Source organism: Lepisosteus platostomus, chromosome 4 (genome assembly GCF_059453375.1).
Source record: "Lepisosteus platostomus isolate fLepPlt1 chromosome 4, fLepPlt1.hap1, whole genome shotgun sequence".
Lineage (NCBI taxonomy): Eukaryota > Metazoa > Chordata > Actinopteri > Semionotiformes > Lepisosteidae > Lepisosteus > Lepisosteus platostomus.
In genome coordinates this window covers 22249078-22274035 of record NC_142614.1, presented here as the reverse complement: position 1 = coordinate 22274035, position 24958 = coordinate 22249078, and the positions used below count along the sequence as shown (strand labels likewise).

The 24958-nt window shown below is 33.5% G+C and overlaps 1 protein-coding gene across 3 annotated transcripts in view; it reads left to right on the top strand.

The window, feature by feature from the left end:
• Positions 1–20766, top strand: part of adamts3 (ADAM metallopeptidase with thrombospondin type 1 motif, 3) — a 101511-nt gene extending 80745 nt beyond the window's left edge. The window contains exons 16-24 of one of the 3 annotated variants that reach the window (XM_088629030.1): positions 233–289; positions 1127–1210; positions 1635–1715; positions 4756–4919; positions 9727–9886; positions 10994–11126; positions 16746–16953; positions 17688–17805; positions 18153–20766. In XM_088629030.1, coding sequence (XP_088485156.1) covers positions 233–289; positions 1127–1210; positions 1635–1715; positions 4756–4919; positions 9727–9886; positions 10994–11126; positions 16746–16953; positions 17688–17805; positions 18153–18715 — 1568 coding nt within the window. In that variant the 3' untranslated portion in view covers positions 18716–20766. The remainder of the gene's footprint in view (positions 1–232; positions 290–1126; positions 1211–1634; positions 1716–4755; positions 4920–9726; positions 9887–10993; positions 11127–16745; positions 16954–17687; positions 17806–18152) is intronic. The other 2 variants (XM_088629031.1, XM_088629032.1) reach the window with 2 other exon arrangements.
• The last annotated feature ends 4192 nt before the right edge of the window (positions 20767–24958 follow it).

Genomic DNA, 24958 nt, shown 5'->3' with positions numbered 1-24958 from the left:
CTAAACAGAGAGCCTGGCTGCAGAAGAGGCTGAAAACTGTTATTTCTTTTTAACAATGTTTGTAACTTAACAATAACACAGGCAGCATGCAGAACAACAAATGTTCCTTCGGAAGAATATGTTCTGGTTGTTGCTTTTCAAACTATTACATATTATGAAGGTAAGAAGATGGAGGAATGCTTCATAGTTTTTCTATCCTTTTTTTAAATTTAAAATTCAACTTTTTTAACAGGAAAACAATTAAGCAAGAGATGCCATAAAGAAAACCATTTGTTGGAAAACAAAACCTGCAAGTATCTAATATTAACTGCTCTTAATTTCTCCCCCCTTAATGTCTTCTATTTCATTGACTGCTTTATCAGTTACTGTAGTATGTTACTTAATCCTTAACATAGAATGGTATTTATGGTTTACAGTTTTAAATCATGAGGGATGGATTTCGCAGCCATTTTCCTTAAAATGATTACTTTCATCCATGGTTTGCTCTTCAAATTTAATTACATACTGACGAAGGAGCAACATTAAGCTTTTGAAAGTAATTTGTTGTATATTTTGAGGGCAAATGCTTGATTAAATTGCAAATGCCTTGTCAATGATTATTCGGAGGTCAATATTCAATAATCTCATCCAGTACGGTTTGAATACAAACAATGACATCAGAGGTATAAGATGGCAATTGGGTTCTGTATATTGTGTTCTGCAATTGTGCAGTGTATAACTGAATTTTTTTCTATAAAGAAGAGATGTCTGTTATTATATCTGAATACAAATAATTTTCCCAGCTCTGGGCCTCTCTGTTAACATTACAATAAAGCACCTATTTGACTTTATTGACCCTTTGAAGAATTTTGAACTATTCAGTCAAATCTGCCCACCAGACCCCACCAGATTGCATACAGTATGTGTCTATATAGCCAAACTACTGGAGAGGAAATAGGGGAAGCGATAGTATTAACTTAATGTTAAATTATTTGTTAACATTAATATGCCATTTTTAACAGTAATATACAGATGCTTATACAGTATTATTCTTCATTTTAATAAAAAGATTAAACAGTGAAACTGCCAACAGTAGTCAATGAAAAAGGAGTCATAATCCAAACTAACTCATCAATTTCATTTAAAGGGAAAACAAGAGGAGCATTCTTAATACCTAAAGGAGCTAGAAATGTGTTGCTGAATGAAACAGAGGATTCTAGAAATATTCTTGGTGAGTCACAAAAGATTGCAGAAAACTGGACATCAATGAAGTAGAAAAGAAGGCTATTTTGCAGTATTTCTGCTTCTAACTTATCACTGTTCTACAAATGGCAAAAGGTTTTTCCATTTTTAATGCTATTTAATGCATTTATAACCAACCAGCTAGAAATAATTGTAGCAGCATAATATCAGCAGACACCTGAAAATGGTGTTCTAAGCAGAATGGCTAAACCTTTTGCCTTGAAATGCAGGGGAATTTTCTTCTTCAGACTTGCATGACATAGCATTTTTTAGATATACAGTAGTGCAAATGCCTTCTACATAGAATGATGTCCAGTTCTGCATGAAAAATTCTCTTCATTGCTCAACTAACTGCTTCTATTATCTTTTTTTTTTAATCTGTGCTTTCATCACTGATCAAAATACTTACAAAGGTTACCTTAAGATGTTTGACATCCAAGCTGGTGCTAGACATGTGATCATTCAAGAACATGAGGGTTCTCCTCACATTCTTGGTAAGTGACATTTAATGCCAGATTGAAATCGTGGAGAGATATTTACAAATATTTGCAACTGAGTAGTTCCTCAATAAAGTAAGAAAAAAAATAGGTTTACTAACACTGTGATTTATTTTGGTTGTGGTAATGGAAGGAGGTAAGATTTTGAGAAAAAAAACAGTGTAGATGTCAATAATCATGTTTGTTTTACAAAAGGCACTTCACCAAGGCTGTGCCAAAAGGCCTTTACATTCAAAGCTAAGCTCAAACACATCAATAAAACAGCAGTATTTATCAGAGAGAATATTGCCAAAGAAGTTGGAATTTCTGGTGGTCTTTCAGAGTTTCTTACTGAAATACTTAAGAAAGTTTCATAATTATGAGAGATAAAACTAGTGAAAGGTGAGGAACTTGGTCTTGATGAGTGAAAATCACCACTTGATGATAAATCTTTGCTCGTTCACTCCATCTGAATGTTTTAATTACAATCATCATTACAGAATACAAGTACCACCACTCATACCTTCATTACAATACTTTTAATATGCTGGAAATGGATAATAGTGGTTGTATTTATTTATGTGGCATTGGTTGGAAAAAAATAAAGTAACATTTTTTGAAACTGAAACAATATGCCACAGTAAGTATAAACAGTTTCCCAGTATCTGCTAAAGAAACAGACCTTAATTGCACATCCAGATCAACAGAACACCAATTAAAGTGCTCCTCACAGCTTCTGCTACTTCCTTCATTGCAAAGATTAATTGGTGTAGGATGCTTTATCTTAAAGTGATCCAGACTAAAAATACCTAGAAAGCTATTGTTTAGAATAAGGAAAAAGATTGATCAAACTAAAAACACAATGCCCACTTGAAATAATACTTATTTTGCAGCAATTTACTTTTTAAAAATAATTGCTGTTATTTTTGGCATTACTTTACATCTAGATTTTAAGCATTGATGTTTCCCATTCCACTTTATTTTTTGTAGACATCCACATAGTCTTTTTTATTTTTTATTTGCAGATATATATTAAAATGGAAATATATTCAAATAACAGTATACAATTGTTATTTTTCCATACCATGAAACATAATTCATTCTGTCCAACCTGCATATATTATACATGCTAAATGTAGATATTTTAAAATGTTTCTGACAGGCAATCTAATGAATCACCAATCATGCAATGAAGTTAAGGACATTTTCTCTGAGAAACATCTGTCATTGAACTACTGCTGCTTTGCTGTTAAGGGAACACAGTAATTTCACACTAGTCTTAAGTATTAGATAACAAGTCAAAAGTAATTGATCAGGACAGAAGTAAAAACATACTAAATTATACATTGTGATTCTATTATGTTTCAGTGTAGTAGAACTACACTTGTAGTAGAAATACATAACATACATACAGTAGTTGCATAATTTGTATATAACATGCATAGTCATAATACATTATATTAGAAGTCAAAAGGGATCAATTTATTCGAAGAGCAATGTCTTAGCTACAGCTGAAATTCAACAATAGATATTTAAATTTTACTTGATAGGCATTCAATTGTTACTTTGGCTTACTTTACAGGTACAGTATGCATCATTTTTGGCAAGTTTTGACAAGTTTTCATTAAGAAACTACAAATTTCCATTGCTTACAGTGGAAAATGTATGATGTATTATGATAGTGAAATTAGATTTATTTAATAATTTATTTCTTTCAATTTCTTAGTACAAAAAAATAAGATTTTGCATTCTTAAATGAAAGACAATTAAGAAATAAATGACTGCCCTTTGTATGAAAAAAGCTGTTGTCAAATTAGTTGAACTGCATTTTAACCTTCTAGGTAAGATGTCTCTTTGCACTTTTCTTCACTGCACCTTTCTTGGAGCTTTGTAGATTAAAAAAAACACATCTATTATTGTGCGCCTAAAGAAACTAGTTACTATTCTTTCTTAAATACTTTTACTTGTGTTTGGCATCGTGTAATATAATATATGTATTACAATAGTATATGATGTTCATTGATGTATGATTGTAAGGTAATTTTATTTTATTAAATTAAGTGATATATATATTTCACTATTTTTGCTCCTATTTTCAACTCCTAATTTGATTTAAAGGTATGTTTTTGTTTTAAATTATGTGAGGATCTAGGAATATATAGCAAATTATGGAAAGCACATGATACTATTTACAATAAATGTTAATCATTAAATCCTTTACAGTAGTATAGTGATTTTATATATTTAATATAATTTTAATATATTTAAATAAAATTGAATTTATAATTAAATGAACAGCACACTATATATGATACTGAAAAAAATATTCAATTCACAATATTGATCCTGCAAGAACAATCTGATTTGAAGCTGGAGATGAAAGTGTGAATTCTCCTCTAAATCAGGACATTTGACACAATGTATAGGTAAACAGTGAAAAAATATATCAAGGATAATCTCTTTTTTGTTGAAAGCGTGCACTTTAATTATCCATAGGAGAGATGTATATCTTTCCAAATTTATGTATGCAGAATGAACAAAGAAACGGCTGATTGACCTAACTACACATCTGCACTAAAAGGGTGTTGTTTAATTAACAGCAACAGCCAAAATGAATTTGCTAGAAAGGATTAGCTAGTTTCAGGTTAAATAATTCCTTGAATTAATAAAATATTTTCATGTGAGTGAAATGGGCAAAGGAATTTTAGAACCAGCATTACATTACATTTGATTATTTCTTTTGACTGTTTCAATATCAGCTTCAGAAATCAGGTTTTTCTGTGGAGTTGGGCTGAAATAAAATTCTTATTTCCTTATGAAAATAACCAAAGGCTTTCTATGGATGTGTACTAATTCTCAATAGGAACTGTATGTCATCTATGGTTATTTTCATCAGAGCAGGAATAAGGGTATAAATCTCAACCAATTCATTTTTTGTACATGTGTTAGTTACATCTTATGTCATGCGCTTTACAGGAATCAGTACAATAAATCTTTCACTGATTGACATTGTTAATGATAAGATGAAAGATGGCTTCTAACAAATTATTGATTTCAGCTATCAAGAACCAAGCAACAGGGCATTATATTCTAAATGGGAAGGGAGAGGAAACAAAATCAAGGAGCTTTATTGAGCTGGGAGTGGAGTGGGACTACAGCATGGAGGACAACATGGAGACTCTTCAAACAGATGGGCCCCTGCACGACACTGTCATTGTTTTGGTAACTGAAATTTTTAAGCCCTCTCTTATGGTGCTTTGTAACTTGGTGAAGTTGTACACATTATGTTTTAGAATAGTAAACAATTTTCTAAGTGCTTCATCCAATTTGCCATTGCAGGGATGCCGGAGCCTATCTTGGCAAGCAACGGGCACGAGGTGGAGCACACACATAGGGCACACACAGACATGCACACACTCACACCAGGGCCAGGTCTCCCACAAGCCAGCTAACATAACAGTATGTTTTTGGACTGTGGAAGGAAACTGGAACACTGAGAGGAACGCAATACAAACATGGGGAGAACAAATTGCACCCCGTGTACAGTATTGAACCCAGGGCCCCTAATGGACAATTTTAAAAAGAATTTGGAGACTTACAAAGCACCCAATAGCAGATCTCATCTGATAGAGTTTATGAGACTGAATTATGTATATGATGTACTGTATGGGAACAGGAATATATTACAAATGTTATAGTCTTGGATATCTCTATATATTTTTGCTTTAAACATTTAGTTTTCCTCTTCATTTTTTATTTTAGTGTCTGATAGATTAGACATGAGTTTCTACAATGTTTATTTGCTTATTACCCTGAAGAATAGATAAGTATGAATAATTTCTACAATTCTATTCAAGGAACAAATACTATAACTAACGAGCACTTCCGGCTGCATTGCTGTTAAGGGAACAGAATAATAGCAGCTTTCATTTTCTTTCAGCTAAATCACTCAATTATCTTTATGATTTTACATTAATGAGATGAGAATCCAATAAATATTGAACTTGGACTGAGAACAAGTTTACTATTTTACAATGACATTCTTGGTAGAGCAAAAACTGTGTACAAAAGCAAAGACGTAAATTGCCTTTGAAACTTTGCTAACCTGTAATGTATTTATCTAAATTTAGTATTTCACAATCAAATACTGTATGAGAAGGAATATTTAAACTTTATTTTTAATAAATTTATCAAATTTAAGAAAAGTTTATTCATGAGCAGAAACATTCATTAGATTAATTATCTGGTATTTTTCCTTACATTAGAAAATCTAATAAAAATGATCATTTTTGACATCTCTATATTTAAAACAGCTTAAATATTTAAATAGATTTCTAGGACAGCAGGCTTTGGATATTCATCCCTTGTTCTTGTTTGTTTTTATCAGGCGCTTTATGTGTCTTTTGTATTTTTCCATGCTTCCAAAATTGTGCAGTCTAGATTTGATTGGCAATTTGAAATTTTCCCTTTCCCGATGGCCTTTGAAGGACTGGCGTCCAAACCAGTTGAGGAGCACTTGTGTGCTCTTAGTCCTTTCTTGAACCCTATGCTTTCAGAATAGGCTCTGGCTTTTTGCAAACTTCATCAGGATAAGTGGCATGCTGATAATGGATTGTTGAATAGAACATTTCTATAGAAAATTTATTTAAATATATTCACGTTTCTCCAAAACATTTTATAATTAACTTTTAATGGTAAATTTACATTTCAAACATCATAAGCAGTAACCCATTTATAATTCATGTCAGACATTGCCCTTTTCAGTGCTGGGCATGACATTCATAAATAGCCTCTTCAAGCACAGTGTTTCCCACCATATTTATAGTTTTTGTTTTAAAATGAGAAAAGCAAAAATATACCACACATTTACGATGGGATAGGAAGGATTGATAAGATTGATTAAAAAGCCTACTTATGGGGAAAAGGTTTATTTTGATACATAAGTACATTCTTTACATGTAAAAGAAAAATGATACAGGAATATTTAGTTAAGTGAATGCAGGGATTGTTTTGTTGGCCTCATTTAGGTTATTATGTTCACATTTGGTTACCACATTAAGAAGACTTTGCTGTTGTGTAATACAGTAAGTCTAGAAAACAGCAATAAAATGCATTCACTTAAAGGAATACCCTAGACTGACAAGATAAAATAATGTTTTAGAAAAATGGGCCTGATGCAAAGATTCCAAATTTTTTTATATAATAAGGGGTATAAGTTGTACAATAACTTGTGGGAGTCTGGAACAGCGTACACAGCCCTGTTGTAAGACTGGATTTCTTGGATTCTTTCAAGAAATGGCTGAAAGATCTTTAAGTTAGCTACGCACCAAATGAGATAAGTGGTCACCTCTTCTTTGCAGACTTTGTTCTTACTCTTTACACGTTTATAGATTTTTACATCTTAAAACAGGTAAATTAAACTCAATGTGTAATTTAAACATTTTGGAACAATGTAAAATTAAATTTTGGACTTTCTGCTTTCCATTATGGAATTTTCTATCATTCAGAACTGATATTAAAATGAGACAGACCCTTATCAGCTCTAATTGAAACAGATATTCTGTTTTCTTAGCTGTGCTTAAAATCTGTGTTAGTGGCAGCAGCCTTTTATGAAATGTCACACATCATAACAAAGGATATGGCAATTTCTAAAAGATGCTTGTATATCAAAGTCTCCTCAAAATTATTCATCATGGCAATGATCGTTTGCATCATGCATGCCTCAAAGATGAAATCTCATTACTTCTCATTTTTTTCAATTCACCAATACTTAAGTTCTTTTTTACCTAGTTCTTATGACTTTCTGATATGAATTGAAGTCTTGGTCTGTCACTTTGAGGTACAGTATGTGTGAAACATCTAAGAACCATGAAATTGCACTAGAATACAGAACCACACAAAGTAAATCTGTTCTCTTTGAAGGAGGCCTTTAGCAATGTGAAACCAAATGCACTTGAAAATGAACTGCCTGAAGCAGCAAGACAAAATGTATAAATGACATGCTTTGGCAAGCACAAAGAAATGACACTAATGCCCAAGTTCAGATACATAGTAGCCATTATAAGGAGAAAGATATTAACTGAATAGCTATTTTGTCTTATTTTGTTATAATTGCTCTTTCTAGTACATCACTGACACAAAGAGAGTTTTGTAAAGCTGTTCTGTGAATACTTCTCCAAATGTTGTGTATTTCACCACACTCTAATGTGTAAGATATATAAACAGCAAATATTGAAATAATATGAAATATTCTTATTGTGTCCATTTGGTTTGAAACAGTAGAGGCAAAAAGTAAAGAAACACACAATAAAAAAGTCCTTAAGACAACTTTGTTTCCTACACATTGCAAATTTTAACAAAACTATTTGAAGTTATTTTTGTATGTATTTAAAGAATAGTTATTAAAATTGACTACAAACAAAAAATAATGTTTAATATTTTAATATTTAAATAATCAAGGCTCTTGTACTAAACTACCCTGCTATAGTTATATACAGTATTTTTAACATACTTAAAATAGGTATTTAGGTTATAGTGACATATTTGAGTTAAATGTAAATACATTTTACATTGTGGTGTTCATCTTTATCGGTACTCTGTTGTAACACTGTTGTAAAAATCTGCTCATTTAATGTTATGTTATTCAACCAATGTTGTGTTTAGATAAATGGTTCCCATTTACAGTTAGAAGACATGGGACTCTTTCTAAGAAGTCAGTGACTTACTGTAAGCTGCCTTTAAGGCATTGGCATTGAAGTACAGTAGCACCAAAAGCCATACTTAGCATTTTAAATATCAGTTTTGTCTTTGTTTTTATTTCAATTTCTCGTACATTTTTGAGGAAGCAACATTTTTGTTTTTGTTTGGATTTCAATTATAGAGAGCTGTGAATGATGTAAATTCAGTAGGATAACACTTATTTCTTACTATCTCAATGAGAAACCTTAAAGGAATGTACTACAGCCTAGACTGATCTTGCTCAAAGCATGTACAGGTACTGTACTGTATATGGATCCTCAAGTGTCCATTGGGTTAGGCAGATTACAGAATTGAGAATGAGATGCTCAATGTGATTGCAGCTGTTCTGCCTACCTGATTTCTGATTTGTATTTACTCAAGAGTATTTTGAATTGTTTAAAAAATAATAATGGTTACAATTGAGAAAAGAACATCTGGTTATTTTTTTGGTAATAGCTAATTGATCCAAGGAACCAGCTGGTTCTTGAGAGAAATCAGGAGATCAGCTCTAACATGGCTGAATAGCTTGTCCCGTAGTCTTACAACTCATAAATAACAGCCTCCTGTTTGTGCTTTTAAAAGCACACACAATAGCTTCACTTGTGTCCTTTAAATAAAATATACAGTGTTTTAAAATTCCCAGGTTATTCTGATAATCAAAATAAATTATTGTTCCCTACCTCCCAAGAGTTGCTTGAGAGAGCTTGAATGAGTTCCTTGCAAAGTGTATTTATGAAGAATCATGCCCTTCTTAGTTCTTATGTTTAATGAGTGAACCATACTGTATTTGTCAGCACCATTTCTAATTCCAGCGATAACTTTCATTCTTTGGATGTCAGCCAAAAGAATAATAAATCCATGCATACATGTGTATTTCATATCTAATATCAAAATTATGAAGAAGCTGCTTTATACTAACTGGTCTCCTTTGATTTGTGTTAAAAACTCTGAGATGACTGTTGCAGCTCTCTTACACATATGAAAGCCATCTGACATCAGCCTCCATATTCATTCCACTGGAATTTAGGCAGTCAATACTTTCTGTTAATACTGGAAGTCAGCAGACAACTGTTTCATTATATAAACAAGACTTTGAGGCTCAAGAAGGGCTTTAGTAGGTCAACAAAGAGATGACATGTATTGATGGAATTTAAAAAAGGCTTGTCTTGAGTACATCTTCATAGTTTTGCATGTTGATTTAACATGATTTAACATGCACTATCCAAACATTGATGTGTGTGTTTTTTCAGTACCATGAAGCTTTGACTTCAGTTTTTTTTTCTTCCCTTAGATCATACCTCGGGACAATGAGACCAAATCTACCCTGACGTACAAATATATTGTACATGAGGACTCTTTACCTAATATCAGTAATAATGATGTAATCCAGGAAGATGCCTATGAATGGGCACTGAAGAGCTGGTCACAGTGCTCTCAACCCTGCGCTGGAGGTAATATGACTTCTCTACCTAGATATTCATGGTAGAGATCATGCCTATATCATTGCTACCCCAATCACATCCTCATATGATTAAATATGTTTTGGTTCTTGCATACATTCTAATCATTTTGAACTATTTATGAATATGTACAGTAAATATAGCTAAAGTAAGTAGGTGAGCTGTAGTGTATTTCAATGTCATGAACATTGTTCTCCAGCAGTGACTCATAAATGATACATATTTTTATTATTTAAAAAATCCTCTTATTTGCATGGGAACATCTTTATTTTCCCTGACTTTCAGGAGACCAAAAGATTCAACACAGGCAAAGAGATATTCTTATTAAAGAAAACTGCATGTGGAGAATAAGGAAGAAGAGACATTCGTTTCCAGCTCACCTACCCATGCAGCCATTCATCTTTTGACACACTGCAAGCAATCCAGGGCTTCTCTGGAAAGTTAGTCCTGACTGGAGGATCAATGCACTATACTAGCAACTCATTTTTTGTTCCACAGAACAGAAGTATTAATTATGCTGACAGTTTGCAACAGTGAAGAAAATATCCAAAATAATGAAGATTATCATTATCATTATCACTGCTGGAAGCAGTGTCTTTGTGTCAGAAATGAGAATTCCTTGAGATGAGGGTCACTGCTGGAGATTAAAGTTTGCAAAGCTGGTCGTTCTGTTCTACAAGTTTTCTTGAAGTGTTTGGCTTCTGATATGACAAATGCATATTTATAATTGTGCACAAATCATCCAAAAACTGAGCTTCCTAATGTGAATGACCTACTCAGAAACACAAAATCTAAAATTAGTTTAAAGAAGCTTATGTTAAATGTTTCATGTGGTGGCTGAAGACTCTTTATTATCTGCACTGGAATATTTGAACCTTTGATACCACTCTTACCATAGTAATATTGGAAAACCGTTTATGGAACTACAAGGAAGTTTTTTTTAGGAGAGAGATATTATATTAATTTAAGCTTATTTGCACTCCTTTTATCCATATTTTCCAATTAGAAATTTTATGTTCTATGGATACTCTTCCAGATATTGCAATTAAGGTTGTTCTCTGTTTAACAATGTTAATGTACCAATTGTTTTTAATACAGGTTTTCAATACACTAAATATGGATGCCGGAAAAAGGGAGAGAGCAAGATGGTTCACCGCAATCACTGCGAAGCAAGTAAAAAGCCCAAACCAATTCGCAGGATGTGCAATCTCCAGGACTGCACTCAGCCACAGTGAGTATGAAGCTGCATCTTTTTATTAAGTGTTTTGTAGTCCCTTGAAACCCTGTAAAACAGATAGGCCTTCATCTGTTAGAACACTATGGAGATTTTGTACAACCTCCCAAGAATTATTGAATCATACAGTATATAGAAATGGCTTTATGATACACATTGAGAAGGATTTTATATGTAAGATGTTTTGGTAATTCACATTTATGTGGTCATTGTTTTGTGTCAAATACTCTTTGAAATAGAGAACAACTTAAATATCTACAGTATATACCCTGTAATACACAGAAGTGACAGATTGATCTTTAAAGCCAGACTCCGTTATGACTGCTGTATTGTTTGGTAGAGATTGTTCTCTAGGTCCTGAATTTTCAGTGCTTACTAATGTCAATAATATGCTGAATAATTGGCTCTGTATTCTAGATTATTTAATCTTTGCAGTTTATGCTTCAGAAGACGTACAGTAAGCATTAACACTCTGAGAGTTCCTCACATGGATGGATTTGGAGAACAGTGTTATTTTTTTTGGGTGGTAGGGATTTTTATCATATTTGAAAAGCTATTTAGGCTTCTTTTCTTAGTCACATATAAAATTAAACTGCTTGGTGTGCCATGTGTTTCAGATAAGAATTTAATGTAATGTATGCTGAGAAGTGTAGCATACAGTATTAGCTGTCTTCTGATTTGAAGACACTGGTTAGTTCCAGTGTTATTGTGGGTTACCAACTATCAAAACCTAACAATGGTAAAATTTGACACATTATGATTTTAGTCATGAGGTAAGCAATCCCTTTAAAATTTCTGAAATATAGCTCAATGTACTGTTATTCTTTGAAATATAACTGAATCTGTTGTTACCTTTAATCTTGGTTACCTTCTAATGTGTCAATCCACTCAAAGATTGTCACTATTTTAAGAGTACCCAACATACAGTACAGTACATGCAGTTTTATCATTTTTTTATTTGGTATCTCAGCCTTTTTAAATTTTATTTTCCTCCAGTTTTTGACATTGTTTATAAATTGCTTTACCAACACTGTCAAACTATTTGCATCATTTCACACAGCACCAATTATAGTGAAATATATGATACAAAACTGATGAAAGCTTTTAGTTAAACACTCCAGGTCTACAGGTCCCTGAAAGCCAGTAGACTCACAGATGCTTGACAAGCAGAGGTTATTCTGAGGATGTATGAATCCAACTTATCCTGGCCACACTAGCAGTTTTTTCAAAGCCCCTTGGGGAATCCTTTTCATAGCCTGTCATTTATTGTTGACGCCCTGATTCAATCCAGTGATTTCTACATTGCTTTAGTCAGTTGAAAGCCTGGGTGATACAAGTTTTAACCAGACTTTGTTTGCTTAGGTGTGAGAGCTTTTCAGCTTCCCAGATTTCTCAATTTAGATTTCTTTTTAATTCCCAACAGAACCAATGGTGTGATTGTACAGTACTGTATATGCTGTAGTGTATATTGTTTAGTTAACAGCTATAAAAAGTAAAATGTAAATTGAATCTTCAGATTTGTATTCCATTAACAGATACAAATTATTTTTTGTTTTGTTTTAATGAAAACCTTCAGGTTATTTTCAATTAAATAATTCAGATTTTTAGCATTGTTGTGTTTATAAAGGCTTCAACTTTAAAAATATTTGAATTGTATTAGTTTATGGTGATTCATGTCAAACTCATAACAAACTAATTTGGTAAGGTTTGGTAATTAAACTAGCATTGCAGTTGTGACACTTCCAAGTAAATATACTTATATGGGTGTTATTTTGACTGAAAATTAGTGAATACTCTTCAATTAATCACTGATGACATTTTGAAGTTAAATTAATCTGGTTGATGTATTTATTAAATTCTAATTGCAAAGCTTCATTCTTAATTCTGGTCTACTACTCTCTTGTACAGTAAAGTAACTGGATATAAGATATACTGTACGTTCAATGGGAATGTGAGTAGTTGAACACATACTGTATGTCCATGCAACCCAGGTTATTGATTCAGTTTTGAATTATTTGTCAACTAGAATTAGCAAAAGCTAAATTTGACTAGTCTGCAGAGTGTTCTTTGAAGGGAAAAGCAGTGTTATATCCCTCTCTAAATGTAAGAGGTGTTGAAGAAGAAATGATGGACCAGAGCCACAGTCTTTGATTTTGTAAATTACAATTGCCAATGCACATTCATTAAATCACGCTAGTGTTAATTGTGGAGGCAATGCAGACGTTTTCTAACTCCACCACCTACTCCTAAACATAGTTGTGCATTTTCCCAACTTTCCCAACAATACATAACTAAATATAACCCAGGAGGAGTCATCTGCCTGGGTGAAGACAAAAACTGTATAGATGGCATGCACTATACAATTAACACACTGTGAAATGGCAATTGTAGTTTACAACAGACAAAGAAAAATTACAATCAGTATACTGTAACAAGACCAAGTCACCAAGTCTTCATGCTATATATATCTCATGCTATATACTGAGATATTATCATTATTGTTGTATTTTACACTTATTTGACAGCTAACAATATAAAAAAATAAACATTTACAAATTTTTAAAATAATTACAAGGATAAGAAATTATTCCCATAATATTTTTTTTATTTTGTCTTTTTTCTTCTTTCTTCTGAGGAAATCTAGGCTAAAGATTTCAAAAGAATCAGATTGATATTGATATTGAGATCAGGGAACGAAAAGGTTTGAGTAAAGGCATTGCTAAAGTGTGAAATTAATCAGTTTTAAGACAAATCACTTGAACTCATTATTTTCCAGTATGTGATAACAATGTATTATTCATAATAATAGTATGTTTATATACAGTACATGAATTATTAAAATATAAGTAGTTTAACCTTGACCCTCTCTTCTAAAATTATAAAGGCAAATCTAGCTAAATATGTTATCGTATTGTAATTTAATAATACCATGAACTGCATGTTTTAATTAGTTTTCAACTTTGCATGCAGCATGACATCTCTGATCCTTTGATCATTTATGCCAGCTTATAGTAATATGCCTGGCCAACAGTGTTCCGGAGGGAACGGTAACAACAACTACTAAAAATAGGGGTCTGAAGGGATGGTTCTTACTTAACTGTGATTTAAGAAAGCTTAAATTACAAAGATTCTAACACATCAGTAAGTGAGACTGGAACATAATGGCCTTGATTGAAATGAAATATGTATATATTGGAGCCAATATATATTATAGATATGGAAAATAGTAAATTGAATCAAACTGCAAATAGGATTGTTAACTGCCAAAACCATTTCTCAAAGATTGCCATTCTGGATGCATAGTTAGTGTGATATTACATATATCAACGTAGTTTCTAGTTTCTACAAAAGGCTCAGATCTAGAGTTTTGACACAAACATGGAGTTCAGTGGAGATTTAGGTTAAACAACTGACTTTTATATACAGTATAATGTCCCACACCTTTATGTACAGTACAAGAAATGTGTGTGTTCTGAAATACTGTGTTTCCCAGCAGATTTGAGAAATATGATTTGCAGTGAAAGGAGCTTAGAGATTCAGTGGGATGAAAACCAAATTTACAGCCATACCTGGAATATGTTGACAATAATGAATGAGAGGGTTAATAAAAAGGGGGGTAGAACCACAAATCAGAGAGGAGTGGGCAGTATATAGTGAGCAGAGTTTGAGAGGATTCAGTATCCTTAGTCTAGTGTTTTCTTTCTGAAGTCTGTCCAGAAAGAAATGCTGTGAATTTGAAAGTTGAGTCAAATTAATACATTTAAATGGTTGAGTAGTTTGATGGGAAACAAATAATCTTATTTTATAAAGATGGGGCATCTTATTATGCTTCATAAAATAATATGTAGTCAGTTTATCTGATGTAATCAAAGTGGGTGGGAATTGAAGTCATTGAATGAATAATATCACGTATATAGTGTGAAGCTTTAACTTGGTTTAAATATGTACTTTGTGCTCATTTTAACATTTTATGTAACGTTTTATATCAATTTTGAAAGTTTTAAAGGTATTGGAAAACAAGCAGAGAAACAAAAAAAAATCACAATAAGTAGATCACTAAATGTATTTACTGTTCCTGCATGTAAGTTTAGTCTGTTCGAAACAAATAGTGCGCTTTTAACGGATTTCCAGTATAATATTAAAAGACTTTGTAATACAAAGATAAAATATAATAATCTAAAGAATGTGTGCATTTACTGAAGTTAACTAAGAAAATTTCTGCTCATTTGTTTTATACATAATAATTTGCTTTTTTTTCTTTGTGAGTGTTTTTAGATTTACATTTCCAGAAAAAAACTCCAATTGGCATTTTCCCCCTGAATTTCTTTAACACTACAAATTAAACCTTCTGTTATCCAGGATTAATGTTATTTAACAGATAAGATTCTCACTACAAAGCATATGGAAAGTTTGAATATACTGTAGCCTTACACCACTGATGTGTTTTGAATTAATTATATTCCACTCTCCCTTGTACAAATGTAGTGTTTTGTGCTTAGTTTGGAATTCATAAATGAAATATGCTGCTCATGCACATCCAGATACTCTTTTTGCCTACATTTTATTTTGGATTGCTTCTTTGAATCTGTTGTTATTAAATCCTGACTTTTTATTTAATGATTCAGAAAAGGGAAGAACTGATAATAAAGTTCTGTGTGTAGAATGAACTAGATGATAAAATACTTAAAACATTTAAATGATGAATATTTATAATTAAAAAGAAATAAAACCTAGGAATTTGCATTGGGTTTCAAACAGAAGTACTAAATGTATCATGTTATATAAAGTAGGACAACAGCAACAACACAAAATAGAAAATATACATAATAATAATGTAAATGGATAAGTTAAAAGGTTGTTTTTTATCCCTTTTGACTTATAATATATTTGGCTTATTTATTCAATGTGATTTGTGGTACATTCATAGGCAAGCATTCATGCCCTTTGTTTGGAACACCGTTATTCCCTAATTTGATTAGTTTATTTGGTTATTAAACTGTACTTATGTAATTTCAAAGCTTGATAAACAATTATCCCTCCTGTCAGCTTGCAGTAAAAATTCCAGGTGAGCGAAATAGTGTAGAAATAATTATCTCTGCAACTCTTATGTGTGGTTGCACAAGGTTGGTTTGAAAGCCCAGAATAGAAGGAGTCTTCAGGGACCATTTGTTTTGCAGCTGATTATAGCCCGTGTTGAGCATAATCATGCAGATGAACTTATTGGCTGTAGCCTTGGTGGTTTTATTTCTTATTTGTGGTGTCTTCTCATGTACACAGCAATGGATGCTGAAAATAAAGTACTATTGTATCATCACATTTCTGATGCTTGAGGGAACACTTATCCAAAGGAAATTTCCAAGCTTATGATGAAAGGCCTCCCCAGGGACAGAAATGTAATTAGGGCAAAAATTAGTACACTCAAAATTAACATAGCTTTGGTTTATCATAAAATAAAATTGCAATAGTGTTATTTTCTTAAGTGTTGTTTTTTTACCATTGCTCGTTTTCAACCATCTGCAATACAGCTGAGAGTGTATACTGTACATGTCTTTCAGAATCAAAAAGCTAAGAATGGTCAGGTGCTTTGTAATATATATATATAATTTTTAAATACAGATGGAAAGCAGAAGAGTGGGAACACTGCACTAAAACCTGTGGAAACTCAGGTTACCATATCCGAACCGTGCGCTGTATACAGCCTCTTCACGATGGGAATAATCGCTCTGTTCACAGTAAATACTGTGCTGCAGAAAAGCCTGAAAGCCGAAAACCTTGCAACAGAGTTCCGTGCCCTGGACAGTGGAAGACTGGATCTTGGTCAGAGGTTAGATTGCTTACAGTATTTGCGGAAGATGATTATGAAGCTTCATTTAATATAAATATAGCCACACAGCTTTATATGGTGTTAAAGACATAAGGGTATTATTTGTATTTTATCTTGATGGGGGTTACTATAAAAATATTACATTTTTTGGCATTAGATCATGTATCTTTCTACATCTGTTGAAACTATCCTTATGGTACTAGGCATTATTTTCTGTTCGTGATGTTATGAAACGGCTTACCCACATTACTGATTTATTTTTTCTTACGTCTTAAAAGCCCAAAAACAACTGAATGAACTGGTGATGTAAAAGAGATTTATTAAACCCTGTTAAGTGATAAAGATTTATAAATGTTTTTATTGGCCATGTAGAAATGGTGCCTAGATTATCTTTTAATGAAGCAGTTGTAATCATTAACTATATATCTATTTTGTGCAGAAGACGTAAAAGAAGATCAATCAGGGCTAGAAAAGGCTTTGTGCTTACAATAAGAGATGATGAATTTTGTGACTAAAATCAGTATTAAAATACAATCTGATAATATAATCCTGTTGGAAAATTGTCACCAGTTTTCTGCAACAATTTTGATTTATCTGAGTAGAACAATTGGGTCCTCTGCATGAGAGACAAGACAAATTAGGTTAGATCCATTTTTCTAATCCTCGGGTGACATTGTTCAACCATGTATGAAAAAGGGGGAAGATGAATGCTGTACTTTTGTGCTTCTCAACAGTGCTCAGTAACCTGTGGAGAGGGAGTAGAACAAAGGCCGGTCACTTGCCGCGTTGGAGATCAGTGTGATGGAGAAAAACCTGAGACAACTAGACCATGCAAGCTTGCTCCCTGCAATGGTAAGGATAGTAATCTGTGAGAAAAGACTGTTTTCTGATACAATTCAGTTATGAGTTAGTAGTCAAAAGTGTTTGAGGTTGGTGTAGATTCAATGACATTTTACTGAGTGTGTTGGTATAAAGTTATTCTCATTTTGGTCCTCCAATATACACTAATATCACAGTATCATAATATGCCTTATGCTCACTATAGTTCATTATCTAGCACTAAATACAGTATAGTATAACCTTGGTATCTGAAGTAGAAATGTTCTTGTAGCTTCTTTCATGTTCAAGATACAAAGAATATTTTCATAACTTGAAATGAAACAAATCATGCATCATTGTATGTTTTGTTTTTCTTGCAGATGAACCTTGTACTGGAGACAAGTCTATATTTTGTCAGATGGAGGTGCTTGCCAGATACTGCTCTATCCCAGGCTACAACAAACTCTGCTGTGAATCCTGCAGCAAGCGCAGTGGCACTCTTGTCCCTTCTTTGCTGTCTGAAGCTACTGACACTGATCCAGAAAGCCGATTTGGTTCTGCCCGCACTTCTCGAATCACCACTAACTTATCTTCTGCTGAACAAAATCATTCCATTCCCCTCTCTGCTAGCAAACCCATACAAAACATTAGGGCACACACAAGAGCAGACCACACCATGAAGGGTATTCATGCTGCCATTGAGCCAAAATCAGTTGATTCCCCATCAAAGACAGTTGCTCCAGCAAGCAGAAAGACTCACAGACAGGCTGCACGACATTTCGGCAAAGGTGCCAAACATTCACCTTTTCCGACAGCTAGTGCACTAGCAACTCCACATCACAGGGATGCAACAGTCCCTTTGCCCCTGGGGGCTGAGTCAAGCAAGTCAGACACAGTGGGGGAAAGAGGGTGGCCCAGAAAATCATTAGGTGTAGAGAGATGAAGTCAAGCTGATTCTAACCTGGACTCTGCGATTGCAGATAATGTAGCTATGTTTTGCATCTTTAACTTTAGATTAGTCATTTTACTGAAAAAAAAAAAAAGTGCTGGTTCACTTTTGTGTTGCTCCATTCCTCCAGCAGCTGTTAAGAACATGCAGTATTCCCACAGTAGTGTGTGGAAAAACACCGAAGATATCCTTTAGGAGTGAACCAACTGTTGCTTTAAACAATTGCACAGCAGCTAAAGCTATAAGAGGTGACACAGCGGTACAGATTAGGAAATGTTTCTAGTTATATAGATTTACAGAATCCATTTATTTTTTATTATTTTCTGATTCTCTCAAAGTATATATTTGAACAACATTAGATATTTATAAGCATATGCAGCTGTTCTGTAAATAGTGTATATGCAAAATGTCAGTATTATTTTTTAAAAAGGCAAGCTGATCACTTTTTTTCTAAAAGTACATTTGTGGTGCCTACTATATACAGTATAATCGCCTTACCTACATTCCTTAACTAAAAATGTAGGGAAAAAATTACATTGTTTTGCAAACTGGTTTTCAATTTAAAAAAACTTTGGTGCAGTTTCTCTTTTTAATAAATTATATAACCTACATAAAGCTGCCAAAAATATGTCCTTAAGATACATATGCAATACCACTTACAATTATTTAATAATTCAAATGGTGCTGGCTTAAAATTAAATCTGTAATTTAAAAAATCTATTTTATTCAATGGTACTGTAATATTATGTTGCTAATGGTTAAACAGAATATGGAAAAGATTTAGAAGTCTCATAAGTATTGTAACAATACATTTAAAAGCAGTATTCTGTAATGTTCTTGTTCCTGTACATTCCAAAAAAAACACATGAGCTTGCAAGGGGATTTTTTAATAAGTGAAGCTGGACTTACAAGGGCTATTATGTAAAGAATATTGTATAAAATGTCCTTCATTTTGCCTGAAAAAGGTTGAGAGAGTTATTTATTTTAAAGGATATTATCACAACCACAATGCATTTGACTGCAATAGCAAAGATCTGTCTTTTTAAAGTTTTTCAGTTGTTTTCACAGTGCAACGATTCATACTCTCTTCTGTGTGTTGATGTACAGTATAGCAGTTGTATATAGGATTGAGGACTTAAAGTATTTATTAAATATTGATGTTCTAGTATCTCATGTAGTATATCTGATCAGAAACAATTCGAAACAATAACTAAATACTGTATTTGCCAACATTTCTAGAGATTCTTAAGATTGTAACAAAATAATTCAAACAGAGCACACAATTAAACAGAGCACACAAATATCAACCACAGTTAGGAATAATAGGTAAATTTAACATTTGACAATGTTTTCAATAAACAACTTAGGATTATTAATAGTTTACTAAAACTTACTAGCAGTTTGTATATGTCAAAGTTTCCCTGACTAAGCTGTAAATCACAGCAAATGTAGAGCTAAAATAATGTTGACACTAAACAAAGCTGTTTTCGTCACAGTGAAACGTAGCATTAAGTAATATTAGTTGTAGTATAATTTCAGATTTTCAACAGTAAAAAGAAAAGTTTTAAATTCAAATATGACTTCCCCATTTTAAAATTGGGCTAGGAAATGAAAGAAATATCAATATGTAGTGTGTAGTTGCAGTTGTCAGCTAACAGTTTTGAAGCACATAGTGCTAAGCTACATTATTTTTGTTTTTTTGTTGTTTGTAATGTTACCTGTTGACTTGCTGCCTCTAACGAATTGCTGCTATGTTTATGCAAGGCTTTCTATGGTCAAAGAGAAGCTATGGTCTAGTTTTTATAGAGTTTTATATTGACAATCCCTGAGCCTCAAACAGATATATAGGATAGATATACAGGTATTATATATCCTCAGCACTCCCCATGCATTAAAGTATGAATGCTATACTTCTTGTATTTCTCTTTATATCATGTCTTGCTTTCACTGTTTCCTTTTAGAGTTCATTTAATTGTACACTACTGATGCTGTTTGATGTATTGGGGAGCACATACAAATAAAGAATAAACTTTCTGTCTTATCAACTTTTGCGTTTTCAATTACATCTATCAATGACTTGGGTGTCAGCAGTATCCAGACATATTTTATTTACCCATGAGCTACACCTCAGATTTATAAAACCGATATTATTAAAAAGGTGTTAACAGTTACTTGTTGACTTCTATACTACAAAGTATCAGCCAGAAGAAAATACATACGAGAACAATTTATCAAGCTATCAAGACTAATATAATTAAATCTGAGCTTTATGTCTTCAAAAGAGCCCAGGCAAGATGAGATTTTTATAGCAGGAGAGCATGGTGATCAATACTACTACAGTACCTCACAGTTTTCTGGTGTTACTGCTTTTCTGTTACCTTGAAGGAACATACTGTTCTGTACAGGTTAAGTTTGATTGGCTACTCTATTCCCAACAAAATTTGCATAGTCAAATTTTACCCTATAACCCTTATAAAAACCTCCTACTTACCTCTTAGAGTAATTCAAGATATAAGTATAAAAACAGTATATAAAAGTAAATAAGATGACTATAAAGGCTCACTATATTTTTGAGAACAAAGCATTTTTGCAATATTTTATAAATATATATTTTCCAGAGCCAACCGCATAAGTGGTGAGCACGTAAGTTGTGAGTTGACAGTGTATTCTAAATGCATATTAATTTCTTAATCTACCAACATTCTCTGTTTAGGTTGTAAAATACCTATTTTAGAATGCTTATAGCTTTAAAGAAGGAGTGTTGTTGAATCTTGCTGCTGATAACCACAGTGACCACTATTTAAAGCATCATAGTATAAGCTCAGACATAACATGTTAACAGACACTCTACCATATAAAAAATGGGTTGTTCTTTTTATTTTACATTGACCACTTTCAGCTCTGAAATCACTTGTAATCAATGATACTCTGTATCAGGAAACATAAGAAACAAAAGAGAGGAGGCCATTCAGCTGCATCTGACTCATTTGGTAACTAGAAGCTCATTCATCCCGTGATCTCACTGAACTGTTTCTTGAAGAAAGTAGGGATACCAGCTTCAACGTAACTGAGCAGTTTGTTACATAAATCTCCAGTAAATCACCACTATTCCACCTCACAAAACTCTTTCTGTTAATTGATATGTCTGGGATTCCTTGTGTGAACGGCTGTCTTCGGGTCATGCCACAGCATCTCAATTGGGGTGAGGTATGGACTCTGACTTGGCCATTCCAGAACACACATTTTCTTCTGTTTAAGCCACCTGTTGTTGATTTACTCCTGTGTTTCTGGTCATTGTCTTGTTCCATCACCCAGCTTCTGTTAAGCTTTGGGCGACAGACCACTACCCTAACATTTTCCTGTAAAATGTCTTGATGCAATTTTGAATTCATTGTTCCCTCTATGATAGTAAGCTGTCCAGGCCCTGAGGCAGCAAAGCAGCCCCAAACCATAATGCTCCCTCCACAGTGCTTCATAGTTGGGATGAGGTTTTGGTGTTGGTGTGTTGTACTTTTTTTCCTCCAATCATAGCGTTGCGTGATTCTGCCAAGGAATTAAACTTTTGTCTCATCTGTCCATAGAACATTGTCCCAGAAGCATTGTGGAATATCCAGGTGGTCTTTTGCAAACTTCAGACGTGCAGCACATTTTTTTTGGAGAGCAGTGGATTCCTCTGTGGTGACACCATTCTTGTTCAGTGTTTTTCTTATAGTTTACACATTAACAGGGATTTCTGCAGGTCCTTTGCTGTTACCCTAGGGTTCTTTTTCACCTCCTTCAGCATTACACACTGCACTATTGCCATGATCTTTGCAGGATTCTCAAGAGAGTATCAACAGTACTGAATTTTCCCTATTTGTAGACAATTTGTCTTACTGTGGATTGATGAGCACCCAGGCCTTTAGAAATGCTTTTGTAGCCTTTTCCAGCTTCATGCACCTCTACAATTCTTCAATGTCCTATGATATTTCTTTTGATCAGGGTGTGGTTCACATGAACTGCTCTTTCTGAGAAGAGCTGACTCTGTCAGTAACCAACCTTTGTTTGCCTTTTTTATACAGTAGGTGTCACACAATGGCCTGAGGAAGGCCAAAGTAGGTCCATTTTATAAAAGAATGGCTCCACCACCAAGCACTTAAGTGAAATAAGTGCAGTTTATTTACACTGCTCCCAGTCCCCCACACAAGAACCCCCTTAAAAAGGAACATGAATAATCTGCCAAATAAAGACAAATCGACCTTTTTCTTATTGCCTTCTCTCTGAACCGACTCGCCGACTCACCTTATAGCATGTACTGTAAGCCCCTCCCCCCTCCAGAACAAACCATTTCTCCTTTTCATAATTATAATTTAGCAAATTCTACATTCATTATTCATTCATTCATTTTTTACCAAAGAACATCATCAAATATCTTAATAACACAGTTCTTTTTATCCCTGTTCAAATAAACAATGCGACAAATAAACAATACAAACAATAACATTTACCCCTCTTCACAGGCATGTGGTTTTAATCATCTCCATAAATAAACCTTTAGAAGCAGGGTCAAGTTTGGTCTACTGAGGCCACCATAGGCTGACCCACCCTGGAAGTACCAACATCAACCAAACAGTGAGTATCACTCATTTTGAGAGTGTTCTCTGTTCACACCACATAAAATGCCACATGAATATTCACTCATATCTGTGTTTAAGTTTTATGTATGTCTAATGAAGTAATAGCAGTTACTAATCATGCCCTGAGTGTGCACCCTCAGGAACTTATCTAGCAATTGCTCAGTGGAGAGTGTATGAATAGTGCAATTCCTGTGCTACCTGTACCTTGTGACAGGCTTCTCTGTCACAGTAGGGCACCTCCAATCTCATCTCATCGATTGGAACACCTCACTCCAATTAGCTATAAGTAATCAATGCAGAAATCCAGGTAATTTCAAAGTTCACAAAATTTTTCTTGTAACTGTAATTTCTAAACATCCACTAGGTTGACATAATCTTCTCTGTTTAAGGTTTAGTTCCTTTCATTATAAGACTTAGGACATACAATATATAGTATCTGTCTGCTCTTCTCTGGACTGATTCCAGAAGAGCAATATCATTCCAACAACAACAATGATACACACTGCAAGTAGAGTAGTTACCAAATGTGGTGAACTAGTCTTGCTTCCAGTCTCAATTCACACACACTAATGAAGTCTGTAATACTTGCATTCTTCAGTCAAGGCATTTCATGGTCTTAATTGCAGTCCAGGAGCTCCTGGGTTTAATTCTTGGGAACCCTCCTCAGCTACTTTTCATTCTAGTTGAGCTCACCGTTCCATAATTCAACCCTTATTTGAATGAATTTAATAATGAATTAGGACTATTTCATTGTTCTCTGCTCTTACGCATGTTAGAGACTTCCTTTGGATTAATACACCTAGAAAGTGATTTATAATCTCCGTGTTTCTAATTAAGCAAATTAAAAGGTTATTTTAAGGTTTAAATACTTAGATAACAGGTTGTGACTAGAATGAAATCGAGTAGGTGTGGGGGACCCGAAGGTCTGAAATTGGAAAGACTGATCCCAGTGGAATACTGTTCTACCAGCTTTTGGAATTCTCAATGGAAAAATCTTGCTGTTCCCAATCCTTATGCTGTATACCTGTAGTAAGCCAGGTTTTGAAAAGTCCTCAAACACTAGTGGATTGTTGTCTGTAAACACTCTTTTTCAATACTTTGAAAATTTAAATTTTATTTTAATGTTCTTCTTACCAAAAGGATGTCAATCTTATTCTTCATGACCTTCATGACCTTAATAAACAGAAGACTAATTCCGGATAATTTTATGAGCTATGTAGGTTACAAAGTATTTAAACTGATTAGACCATAACATCTTATAATCGAAGACTATAAAATTACTCAGCTAAAAAATTGAAGTTTGGGTATAATTCATTTTGGTTTAATTTCAATGCCCTTTAACTTTTATGATAGAGAAAAGATAACACTTCTTTACATAAGGAGTTGTTGGGCCCTGGAAAAAGCTTACCAGACAGGTGGTTAAGGCCCAAGCTCTGAGCTCATTCAAGAAGTGTCTGTACACTTCTACAAAATTCATTGGTTAACAACCTAGTAAACGGCTAGATGCAATGTGGTCTAAATGTTTTTTTTTTCTGGTTTGTAACCTTTCTTAAGTTATTTCCTAAATGTATTACCGTTTACCGATAATGTACAGTATCATCAGTTTCCAATAGTGACCATA